The sequence below is a fragment of the Plasmodium fragile genome (genome assembly GCF_000956335.1).
Source record: "Plasmodium fragile strain nilgiri unplaced genomic scaffold supercont1.33, whole genome shotgun sequence".
NCBI lineage: Eukaryota > Apicomplexa > Aconoidasida > Haemosporida > Plasmodiidae > Plasmodium > Plasmodium fragile.
In genome coordinates, this window is record NW_012192613.1 from 235,471 (window position 1) to 248,789 (window position 13,319).

Sequence of the window (13,319 nt, forward strand, 5' to 3'; positions counted from 1 at the left end):
TTTGTTTTCCTGCAGGAAGGAAAGGTAACAGGGGGAAAAGGCAATGCAAATGTGAGCAGCTTATAAAGGTGTAACGATTTTTGTGTGGACATCTCCTCAGCTGGGTAGACAGCCTATGCACACATTTTAGCTGTGCGATGTGTGCTGCGTTTTTTCCTTTTGTTGTATGGAACGATTAGCTAGATTGCAGTACGAAGCAGGCGCTCCAGCCTTGCACTCGTTGTCGCTCTCATTCTCGCAGTCGTCTCTGCCACTCTCCATGTCGTCGCTCATCTTTTACCAAATCGGCCAACATGTGGTATGATGATATAATTTATTCAAAAGTAGAAAAAATTGGGGATTAAGAAGATATCACAAAAAAAAAAAAAAAAAAAACTTTAGAAGCTTTAAATTATAATTAAATACTGATGCGGCAACAACTTTGGAAGAGAAATTATTCATGGGCAGGCACATACATAAAGGTGTATATATATTTTTTTTTAACTAAAGTCGGTTAGGCGCTACTACAATTTTTTTCTGTGTGTACCTTCACGGCTATATAAATTAAATACATATATGCAGATTCATACAACGCTCGATCAATGTGCGGCGAACAAATATTATTGTGTAGGTAAAATAGGCGTATAATATACGAAGGTACATATATATGTATATATAAATATGAAGCTTCCTTTGCGCTTCTTTGGTAACGTGTTAACTATGGCTAATCACGTTTCCATTTCTTGTGGCCCTTTTTTTTTTTTTTTTTTTTTTTTGTGAAGCTACTGTGGAGTTCCTTTTGCGGATCCTGTGCAACTCTTTTGTTTCCTGTTCTTTTCTTTTAATTATACACTACTAGGCTTTGTAAACAGCTTAACTTAAAACGGAGGTAGGAAAAAAAAAAAAAAAACGTGTTCACAGCGGTCACAGCCTAGAAGATCGGTAAATCGGCGAATCAGCAAATTGAAAAAACAACAAATCGGAAAATCGACAGATGGGCAAAACGACAGATGGAGCAAAGCTACAAATGGGAAAAGCAACAAATAGGAAAAGCAACAAATTGGGTAAAACGACAAATAGGAAGGGATAAAATATTTATTTGTTAAAAGTACTTCATTAATTGTGCATCATTTTTTTGTACATCATTTGCTGTGCATCATTTTTTGTACGTTGTTAGTTGGTATGTCACATGTGGTATTCCAGAAAAGTTGTAAGCCATAAAGTTGTGCGTCGCAAATTTGTGCATGATAAAAATAATAAATTACAAATACGTAAAGCATTAATCCAGTGATAAAAAAAAAAAAAAAAAAAAAAATTCACAAAAATGTAACTCTTTAACAACTATACATGCTGGAGTGCACAAAAGGGGAAGGTCAAATAATTTGTGTTGTTAATATGTCGGGATAAAATTGCATACACCGGTTAGATTATTCCCTCTTTGAATTACACATACGTTTGCGGCCATTATTATAAAACCTACCACGCTTTTTTTTTTTTTTTTTTTTTTGTGATGACGTGATAAATTGGTGATCCGTTCTGCATTTTTATAACGCTCTCGTTTGTGTAGCGTTGCAAATTTGTTGATCGGGCATGCGGGAAACGGTCATTCATTTTTCCATTTCACAATTTTAATCTTTTATACAGGTAGGTGCGTATTTGTTCATGTTCGCCACACTTGCAGTATGAGCTCTTCGCGCGTTGAAAAAAATGCACAAAGGGAATTGCGCATACGCTCACAACAAAAGCCCATATGTGCTTAGGTAGGAAGAGAAATATATGAAGGGGGACCTTTAAGCTTTCTTTTCGTTACGTGTTCTCAGTTCATGCTTAGGGTTAATGTAAGATTGTTCGTTTTCATGCGCGAGGTGGGAATAAGGATGTTCACAAATGCTACATCTGCGTGATGGCACACTTGAGTTGTTAATTCCAACAGTACGAATTACGTGTGAGGAGAAATAGTTGAAAAGATGGAGGGCAAAAATAAAAAAGGAAACATCACATCAAACACGAAGAAATTGAGGGAAGGGGTTTTGGGTGAGGGGGGTTATGTAGCGATGGGGGCATCCGTAAAGCGCACGCTTAGGGATGTCGTGCGATACGGAGTATATATGTGTGCTCCGGTTGGTGTGTATATAGGGCAAACCCCGTTGGGATGGGGTTTTACACTACTTGTCATTTTGAGTCTGAACGCCATGGCATGGGTAAACTCGTAACATGTGCAGATGCTGCAGCGAAGGGGCTGTATAAAATGCTGATGGAGAACCTCTTGCATGTGCTTTGATGACCCCCCACATAGTAACAAAAAAAAAAAAAAACAAAAAATCGTCTCAAATATGATCATATTGACAGGCTACATTAGTAAGGGGGATATGCATCTGTTGATGCGCCCCAATTTGAGGCACTCTTTTGGGAAGGAGCAAACTGATTAAGCTTGCTCCAGGTGCCAAGGAAATGGCAAACAGGAGCAAATTATAATTGAAAACAATACGGTAAAGAGCGGAAGCTTAGGAGGTTTTTCCCCTGTGGGAGCCTGTCGCCACGGAATGGTGCTAATAGGTTATTATTTCTCCTCTCATCGACCAATGGAAAAGTGCTTCGCATTGTAGTTGTGAATGCACGTTGCCTGCGGTTCGTTAACACACCACTCGTACCAAATTTTGTGGTTATCCGTCAGGCGCCAAATACTTATGGACAAGGTCTGCCCCTGCTGTAGATACAAAATTTGATTTATGGGAATATATAAAGGGTACCAGCTGTGTAAATTCTTCGTGTATGTATTAGGCTCGATGGATAGGTATACATCGTCGTAGAGGTGGCTTTTAAAATAGCATAAGAATCCATGTAGGTAGGAGTCCATATTAATGGTAAAGTGGAGACGTTTGTAACGATTATTGTGTGAGTTGTCCTTTGTGACATTTTCGTTGGGGACTTGGAAAGTGAAGCATTCTGCCGGTTCCTCATTCGCAATTTTGCAATAAGAGTACATATTAACAATGTAAAATATTTCATTATATCCTGTGAAATTATTTTGGGCTATTTTGTGGTATATTTGTGAGCAAGAAATGGGTTCCATATAGGACACACAATTTTGCGGAATGCTCACTCCATCGTCCTGGAGATACTTTTGTATTCCATCCAAGCATTCAGGAAATAATTCATTATCTCCAAAGGACCCTAACAATTCACTTACGATTAGATCTGCGTTCTTGTCCATTTCGAGATACCTCATATCGCTATGTATTATGTTAACTTTTTTCCACGTGGGGTTGCTGGCAGCCCTATTTTTCAACACTAAAATGGCACTATCATTTTTTTCTATTGCGTAAATTTGAAATTTGGAGATTTTATTTTGTTCTAGGGCTTGCAAAGTACAATCTACTAGTGGTCCTCTTCCTGCACCCACCACAAAAATGACAACGTCTCTGTGTCTCCCCTTCACATTGTTATCTCCCCCTTTTTGCAGTTCCGTCGCCAAGTACTTACAAATGGCTAATTCATATTGTTCATACTTGGTTTTGTCCTTTTCGAAAATCTCGTAAGTTTGGGAAGGTAAATTGTCCTTCAAGGGTTGCAACGGGATTTGCAAATAGTCCCAATAGGCATTATCAAAAAGGGTTTCATTATCAAAATTTTCAATAGACATGAAAAGCCTTTTTAAGTAATAAATGCAACACTTGAGGTGATGCACATCAGAGTGAAGAGGACCGCTATTGTACGTTTCTTCCTTCTTCAAGCCATTCAGAAATGGGTACTCATTTTTTCCCATTCCTGTTAAGACAATTTCGATATTTTTTCTAAAAAAGTACACTAATAGGTCTTTTAACTTTTTGGGTAGGTAAGGATATCCTGTCTTAGAATCAACTGCAAATACACTCAGAGGTATGATAATTAATTTCACGGGTTCAGATTTCCATACATCTAAATTGATTCTATAAATATCGACATGTTGAAGATTTACTAATTCTATAGCAACGCTCAAATTAGAAAAATTGTGTTTACAGTAGGGGATAAAATTTGCCCATAAATTCCAGCCATTTAAAGTTTGGTAGGAGGAGGATGCTTCCCCTTCAGGGGTACTACTCAGGGGGGAAGATGAGCCTCCGCCGTGGGGGCTATTCATAAGTGCCTCCCTTTCAACCCGTATTGCTAGCGGCACTTTCACAATGACAGACACCCCATTGTAGCTGTGAATATTTGCGTTGATGCATCTAGCATAATTATCGCACTTGTTGTAAGAGGGAGGGTTAATAATTAGGTGTGATATGGATATGTAACTGGCCCATTGCATTTCTTTGTTTAGCGCATCGAGCGAGTATGCGCTTAGATGCTCGTTCTCATTATCTGGATCGATCCACTCAGACGTGAGCCCATAAATATTTTTCTGCCAAATGTCGTTATCTTCAAATTTGTCACCAAAAAGGGGGTCTACTTTATATGTGTTCAAAGTTGCGCATGGTGAAGCGGAGCAGCCATTAAGGTTTAGCAAATTTTTGTGTTCTTGGTTTTCCTTAAACAGCTTAGTTACGAAGAAATCTGGACTCAACTCGTCTATCTCATGGCAGTCCCCACCACTGTAATCGTACTCTATCCCAATTTTTAAAACCCCGTACTTGTTCTTCAGCGGCATTTTGGTTAACCCGACCCCACCACTCCGTAAAGTCGCTAAGTATATTCCCCGTCCTGTTCAGAGCTGTGGCTGTCGTGGTGCTGGGCTGTATATATATTTTTATTGCTCTAATTTCTGTACGTGTAATTTTTCTACTTTTTTTTTTGGAAAAAGGCGACACTCGCATGGGGGGGTGTCCTTCACATTTACATTTTAGCGAAAAAGAACCTCGACGTAAGTCATTTCTTTTTAACTGTACAGAGATGTGCCCTGCTTGGAAATGTATTTTTTCACAAATTGGGGAATACGATTTAACAGCATTGAGAAAAAAAGTGTTTACCTCAACACTGTATTAGAAGTCGGGTCCGCTTTGAATGCCACATGCCGATCCAATTAGTGTTGTTAAACGAAGTTTTAAAGCAACAATGTAGGGAGCGGAAGGTTGCGCGATTTCTCTGAAAAAGGACACAAAACGTACATAGGATATACGCATAGATATGGAATTTGTTTTTTTTTTTTTTTTTTTTTTTTTTTTTTCCTAAACCCGCGAGTGCCTTGACGACGCATGAAATGAAGTGCTCACAAAATTGGGGGTCAATCCGACGTTGTTTATTGTTCTGACCCAGTTGCAGGCGTGTATATATAAAAGGATGTACTTAAATTGGCCATGTAGCAAGCAGGTTAAACCTACTTTCAGGGGGGTATACTTGGTGCCATTTAGGCATCCTGTAAGCAGGTTTCCCAAATAATGTAATGCCACCCCCCAAGTGACTTTCACAAAGGGGTTAAGAAGTGTTTATGGCAATTTTAGGGGCTCCCCCCGTGCGCAGTCACAAATGTTGGTCCATCTGATCTGTCATAATTCGAATTAATACCAGCGTAATGAAATTTTTTTGTTTCTTTTTTCTTTTTCGTGTTTGCGAGTGCGGCACAATTTTTAGAATGACCCTGTAACCGTCTGCAGCGTCATGTGCCTGGATTATCACGTAAAGGGTTGCGTTCCCTAGTGAGGCTTCTAGGGGGTAATGACATATGGTGATCGCAATGCGCTTGTAGCAACGGGGAAAAGTGTGAATGTCATGGTATGTTTGCCATGGGAGTATTCGAGCTTTTACAGGGACACGTACAGATGGACGCATTGAAACCCCTTTTTCCGCTGCACATACGACAGCACATTTAGAAAGCTCGTTTCGATGGGTCATATTTCAACCTGGTACTTTTGCAAGTGACACGTAAGGAGCGGCCTTTATAGGGGTATTCTTTTGGTGCCTTGTCTTTTGTGTTTTTATTATACCCATTTCGCTTTTGTCCATGTGTCGCTTTTTCCCCTGCCGTCTACTAAACATCTTTTCCAAATATAGAAGTGAACTTTTTTTTTTACTTTTTGGCCATATTGGCACCTTTGTTTAATTGGTGAAGGGGGGTGGTTTTGCATGGAGTATGTTGTCTAGGCTGTTTAAACATGCAAGTCGTTTTTAAGATGCATTATCAGAGTACCTGGAGTGGTTCCACTGGTTCGAAACGGGCGTGACACATACTCACATATAAATGTGAGAAAATATTATTTGACATTTCGTGGGAACCCCTTCGGAGGAACTACATACGCACACCAAGGGGTAAACGCGATTGTATACTTTCCCTTCACGAGGGCACAATGTACCCATTTGATTATTACCTACCAGTTGATGCACTGGCGACATATTTCGAGGTTAAACTGTTAAACAGCCATTTTAATCTTTTCTTTTTTTTTCTATCCCTCCACCCTGTGAATGAAGCGCTTCGTTCACCGCTTGATTCACCGCGGGTGTAATTTTGCGACAACACAAATAGGGAAGTGATTAATGGGGGCGAAAGAAAACGCAAAAAAAAAAAAAAAAAAAAAAAAAAAAAAAGAGGAACATAAAAGCGGAAATTAAGTCAAAGTATGTTAAAAGTGTCAACACAATTTACGTAAACAAATGGGACAAAATAAAACGATGACACTTTAAAGCAATGTCACACACGTGTAAGGCGGACACCAGTTGTACGTGGTAAATGCGTTTTTACGTTGTTAAATTTGTATATATAACTGCGTACATTTGCCGCTATTTTCCTTCCCTTCCAAGAGAGGGTGCGGGCAAGCGCGAAGCGGAGCAGCGTGGGAACAAAAACAAAAGGAAGCTGAGCGAAACTGCGAGAAAGAAAGTGTCCCCACAATGCGGCGAAGGACATAAGGCAAAAATGTGCACATGTATATACGTAATAACACATGTACAGCCTACTTATATTTGTGTATACGCTAATCGGTTGAAGTCCATTTTACAATGAACTTTCGCGCAAAACGTAATGTACACGCACATTTTCAACACAAAAAGAAAAAAAAAAAAAAAAAAACGCCGTAACGCAGAATGATCTTTTTATTTTTTCCTGGCCACTACTTTCCCCTGCAAAGGAATTGCGACAATCATGACGTCCACATACGTACATAAATATAATATAATATATTTTTATATGCCGACGCCATGCAGTATATAAGTGATGCCCCAAGTGCAGCATTAAAAAAGGCGCCCAACAAAACTGCTGCGAAAAAAGCGAACGCGTTTTTGCGCTCCGCATGTGAACTGTACAATATACAAGTACATAACGAATAATACGTAATATGTAGTAAAATAATATGCTGCGTATAATATGTAACATGAATGTATATTTATATATGTACGTGTCGAGGAAGTTTGCGGTCCATCGTTCAGAGTTGAGGTGACGTAAAATGGGGGTACTGTGATATAGTTGCTAGCTGCGTTTAATCCACTTGGCGCACAAGTACTTTTCGTGCCACCTCGGCCAACCACAAGTTGAACGACATTTGTGTCACCTGTTCGCATGTACAATACTGTACCAGAAGGCAGTGGTGGCGCTACGTCTGACAAGTGCGCAGCCTCGCCTTTTCGGCCTACGCCAAGCGCGCATATGCTTATGCGAGTTACCATACATTGGCCATATAATAACATGCATGTAATCGGTACAGGCCTATTGCGCAATTGGTGAATGGCGCGAAGGTTTACGCAAGTGCTAATATTTTTTTTTTTTTTTTTTTTTTTTTTTTTTTTTTGCATATTCGTAAAAAGTGAATGCGCATAGTTTATATATGATACATTAAGGAAAGCACGCGAAAAGGTTTTAATGAAGGCCAGAAAGGAATTGCCGTAAGGGAAGATAAAAGAAAAAAATAAATAAAAATGAAATACGGGGGAAAAACCGCTTATACATAAAAAAAGTACAGTATAACCATAGTACCAAGTTAGGGGGAAAATATATATAATTACCTAATTAAGCACAAATCACCACACGCAGGTATGCACTAGCGGATGTTATTATAACGGCCTCGGAAGAGAGAGAGAGAAAAAATAAAACATATATTTGCAAAGTATATTACTGCGTGTGTGTTTATGCATACAGGAAGATCGAGCAGGGCGTATACAACGGGGGAAGAATGCATTTGGTTTGTGCTGGTTAATGCAACTACTTAGCGAACCAAGTGCACATGCCCATGTTGACGCGTGCGCTGGTTAGAAGCATACAGGTGCATATCCCCTACCCTTGGAGGGCCCTTTCCTTTTGCACATAGCCTCATGTTGCGCATGAAGACCCATACTCCTTGTAAATTTCTCTCCCACTGACGCTCTGTCTGCGCAAAAGTTGAAACAGCCGATTTGTTTATAAGACAAACGGAATTGTAAGGCACCATTACTTTGCTTTCTTCTCCCCCACCTTTTTATACCCCTGTTTGAAGACAAAATGCAGCCATATGATTATAGCAGGGGGGGGAACAACTACAACAGTAGCAGTAACAACAATAACAACAACAACAGTGGTGGTGGTAATGCAGGGAATTATGGTCACAACCCGGGCAGCGTAAACAAGCCCATGAATAGCCCCTTCTTTTACAATAATAACAGCGGCAGTAATGCGCACATGGCAAATACGGGTGGTGGAAATGTGAAAGGAAATGAAGGAGCCTACCCCCCAAATTATTACCACCCACCACAAGCAATGCAACCAGGAATATACGGAATGAATAAGGGCAACATGGGTGGCCCTCCTGTAAGTGATAATATGTACGGAGACGGAAGTAACCCTAATGCGTATTTAAGTAATCAAGGTCAGTACAGAGGGGTGGCAAGTCAGTTCATGCCAGTAATGAACAATAACAATATGTTAAAACCAGGAGGAAATGTTTTAGGGTATGACAACACAGGAGGTGGACATGTAAATAGTGTGCAACCTATAATCAACGATTCGTATCAGGAGTTTTTACAATTTAATGCCTTTTCCCATTTTGTGAAAAGTTCGGTAAATTATATGCCAGCAAATACGACTCTAAAACAGAAGGCTTATGTACCATTAGGGTTCGTAATACAACCTTTAGCCCCCATTCCAGATGGGTACCCAGAGTTAGCGTCCGTCAATTTTGGCAACTCCACAGTTGTAAGGTGTAAGAAATGCAGGACGTATGTTAACCCCTTTGTAAGATTTGAAGGAGGAGGGAAGAAATGGAATTGTAATATGTGTTACCATGTGAATGACACTCCTCAATTTTATTTCACTCCCCTGGATGAGAAAGGAAAGAGGAAGGACCTTTTTCAAAGGCCAGAGTTATGTACTGGCAGTGTGGAATTCATTGCGCCAAGTGATTACATGATCAGACCTCCCCAGCCACCCGTTTATTTATTCCTCATTGATGTAACAGTGACGTCGGTTAACTCGGGTCTACTCGATGTGGTATGCAGTACAATTAAGAAGCTGCTACCAAAGAACAGCCCCGCAAGTGGTAATGATAATAGCGGTGGTGATGTGAATGGCTTAAAACCTTTTGACTCAAGAACACTAATAGGAATAATGACATTTGATTCAACTGTCCATTTTTACAACCTGAATTCGAATTTGAAGCAAACGCAAATGATGGTTGTTCCAGATATACAGGACATCTTCATCCCCTTACCGGAAGATATTTTGGTGAATGCACATGAGTGCCAAAATGTGATTGACACATTGTTAGACAATTTACCAACCATGTGGAGGAACAACAAACTGACCGATTGTTGTGCAGGCAATGCGTTAAAAGCAGCAATAATGGTATTAAAAAAAGTGGGGGGAAAACTTGTATTTGTTTTATCCTCTCCACCAAATATTGGAGATTTGACCGTGAGTGTGAATAGGGAGACAAAGGAGAAAACCAGTAGTTACAAAAACATTTACAGCTCAGGTAGTTCCAGTAATAATGTGGTGGATTCAAAAGTGAAGGAAATAGAAATGTTAACTCCCTTTAATAATTTGTATACAGAGATGGCACAGAGCATTACCCAATATCAGATAGCCGTTGATTTGTTTGCTTGCCCTTTGTACAACATGGACCTAGCAACCATCTACCCGTTGGTAAAAAATTCTGGAGGGTCGCTTTATTACTACCCCCAATTTAACGTACATCAGTATAGTGACAAATTGAGGGAGGAACTACTCTTCGCGTTGACAACAGAAACTGCATGGGAGTCCGTAATGAGAATAAGAATAAGTAGAGGATGGAAAATAACCAACTGGTATGGAAATTTCCAATTTAGGGGAGTGGACTTATTAGCCCTACCCAATTGTCACTCCAGTCAAAGTTTTAGTATCATTGTTGATTTGGAAGAAAACGTAGTACAAGATTCTGTGGTGTATGTGCAGTCTGCCTTGTTATACACAAATTCGAATGGGGAAAGAAGAATAAGGTTACATACCTATGCCCTACCCGTCACTCAGAATATTAAGACGATAACGGATTCTATTAACCCACAAGTTGTGGTATCTTTACTCTCTCATCAAGCTATTGATATTTGTAAAAAAGGAAAAATTGCAGATGGAAGACATTTAATTCAGACTCTTTGCTCACAAGTATTATCTTCCCAGTTGCTCCTTTCTGAAACGGCTAGGTTGTTATCCATTTACGTTTTAGGAATGCTCAAATCGGTTGCCTTTAGGGACAGTGGGGATGTGCCACCCGATGTCCGCATCTATCACTGGTCTAGGGTTCAGAATATTCCCGTCGAATCTGTGGAGGCCTATTTTTACCCTAGAATGTTTTCTTTACATAACTTGGAGAAGCACCACGGGAATTATGATGATAATAATGCTATGATGTTTCCCGACACCATGAGTTTGACCTGCGAGAATATGACTCAGGACGGTTGCTACATTGTTGAGGATGGCGAGAACATGATTATGTGGATTGGCCGGTAAGTTATGTGCCTCCTTCTGCGTCTAGTTCACGCACCACGACCACCATCACGACGTGTTTGTGTCGTATCCTTTTTTGTGTGTAAACTGTTACACCCATGTTCCCTTCCTCCCCCCTTTCACAGAAGCATCAACCCGCAGTGGATCTACGAAGTCTTCGGAGTCCAGTCACTGGAACAGTTAAATTCGGAATACGCAGAAAATCATTTAGGTAATTGGGGAGGCCACATATGTATTGCGAACACGGGATGATACGCCACTGCGCAGTTTTATCCATGCTGCTAAGTAGCGAAATATTATCCATTTTGCTTTCTCTCCCCTTCCCCTCCCTGTAGGAACCAGCGGAAACCCCACTGGTATGCAAATACTGAACATAATAAACGCCTTGAGGAAAATAAGGACTCCGTCCTACATGAGGCTGTTAGTTGTAAAGCAAGGAGACCCCCTGGAATATAAGTAAACAATCACGAGGCAGCGTAGTGTCTGCGCGTATATTGCATCCACATATGTATGTTATAACTGGCCATTTGGCATTTCTGTTTTATCTTCGTTTCATGCCTCTTCATCACATTTTTGTTGTGTGCTTTGTTCCTTTCCCCTCCTGCGTAGATTTTTCGCGTGCCTAATTGAGGACAGATCCCAACACATGATGATGTCTTTAAAAGAATTCTTAGCAAAAATTTGTAAGTAGCTTAACAGAGTGACAATTCTTGCGGATAAAAAATTATGAGCACAAGCATGTGGGCTCATTCTTTACAACCCACGCTAGTTGTAGCCCCCTTTTTGTGAAAGTGGCTTCATCATCTGTTGTGCGTTTGTATGGGCGTGCCCAATTGGTGGAGTGCTCTGTAGTTTTTTTTTTTTTTTTTTGCCACACTTGAATCGTACAGTTCTGTTTGTTTAGTGTGGAACGAAGAGGTGTGGCTCGGGCACTTTTCGTCCTACATATAGATTTCCACCCCCGTTTGTGTGTGCTCCTTTGTCACCCCATCCCATATCATTATGTACACACTTCATATAGCATACTCATTTTTCCCCCTTTTTCCTACCTTTTGCAGGCCCTAAATACCCGCAATTTGTTCCGTCTTTGAATAATCCTCACGCAGCAACCTTGGGTCGTTAATTTTTTTTTAGGGCAGGAATTCCGCCCGTTTTCATCCATTTTCGTCCCTTTTCTCTCTCCCCCTTTCACCTTGTGTTTCCCTTTTTTTTACATTTTTGGAACATTTTTTTTAAATATGATTGTAGACGTATGATATATTATGTATATGCAGCGCTTAATGCGGCCCCTGGCTTCCCCCCTGCAAACGCATTTAGCGTGTTTCTACTGGTGTGGTTAATAGCACACCGCCACCCCACACCTTACGTGGGAGATGAGTTAATGGGAATGTGCACATTTGTATGCACGTATGTATGTGTATGAACAGCTTTACGCGCGTGCAGAAACACGTGTAAAATCTGTATGTGTGTAGGAATTGAAGAAAATTGCATATGCTAGGTGTTTTTTTCCATCGAGCATATATATATATGAGATTTCTTTTCTCATTTTAATTCGTCCTAGTAATACAAACATATTAGTTCTATGTTAGCTCATTTTAAAAAGTTTTTTTTTTTATATATGAAGACTTTTACGCGTGTTGTACATGCGCCTTTGTACGATATAATTTATGCCTCATTAATTTTACGCCATTTTTCGTTTTTTCTACTTTCCTTTTTTTTTTTTTTTTAACTTTGGAACGGTGTAATTTAATACAATATAGTTCAAGATCCCACCAAGGCATTTGTGGTGATCACGTTGAACCTGTCAGTTCCCAAGCAGACTCGTCTGCTTTTTTAACATTTTTGCATATGAGCCAAGCGGGGCTAGGTGCGCAGTTCGAAATGAGCAACTGTGCGGTTGGACGTTTTCCCTACTGTGCAACGGTGAAACTATTCTTGGGCAACTTTTAAAAGACAAAAAAAAAAGGGGGAGGCAGAAGAGGTCCCCTTCTTACATTGCGTGGATACGACTTTTCCCCTTCCCTGTTGGTCGTCTCAATCCGTTTGTTTTTTATTTTTGTAGAGGGGCAGGAAAAAGTATGACAGTATGCGACGATCATCACGTAGCTGTGACTTAGCTGCCATTAGGCAGCCTCAATTGTCATGCATTCCTCTGAATAATTTCACAAAGTAGAAAACATTCTTGGGGAGGAATGTGCACGTGTTTGTATGTGCTATCCTACATACGCCTGGCGTAATCAACATTATGCGAATTTGGAATGCCTATCGGGTGGAAGGCATAATGCAATTTTTTCACTTCAAGAGGGAATGCAAAAAAGGAAGAAAAAAGTAAGGTCACCAAAATGGCTACCTCTTCATTCATTTCGACATGGTATTTTTACTTTTAATTTTTTTTTGTTACTGCCACGTTTTTTTTTTTTTTTTTTTTTTTTTCCATTTTATATTTTTTTTAAATATATCCCCAACTTTTCTTTTTTTGCGTAAT

The 13,319-nt window shown here is 39.9% G+C and overlaps 2 protein-coding genes across 2 annotated transcripts; one reads left to right on the top strand and one right to left on the bottom strand.

The window, feature by feature from the left end:
- Window positions 1–2,551: 2,551 nt before the first annotated feature.
- Window positions 2,552–4,606, bottom strand: AK88_03092 (uncharacterized protein; the record flags this gene model as incomplete). Its single annotated transcript, XM_012480715.1, has 1 exon — window positions 2,552–4,606. The coding sequence occupies one exon, from the start codon at window positions 4,604–4,606 to the stop codon at window positions 2,552–2,554; it is 2,055 nt and encodes a 684-aa protein (XP_012336138.1).
- A 3,753-nt stretch (window positions 4,607–8,359) lies between these two features.
- Window positions 8,360–11,957, top strand: AK88_03093 (uncharacterized protein; the record flags this gene model as incomplete). The annotated part of the gene is made up of 5 exons (XM_012480716.1): window positions 8,360–10,833; window positions 10,960–11,045; window positions 11,170–11,290; window positions 11,444–11,517; window positions 11,893–11,957. 5 exons carry the CDS (start codon window positions 8,360–8,362, stop codon window positions 11,955–11,957), a joined length of 2,820 nt encoding a protein of 939 aa, XP_012336139.1.
- Window positions 11,958–13,319: the final 1,362 nt, after the last annotated feature.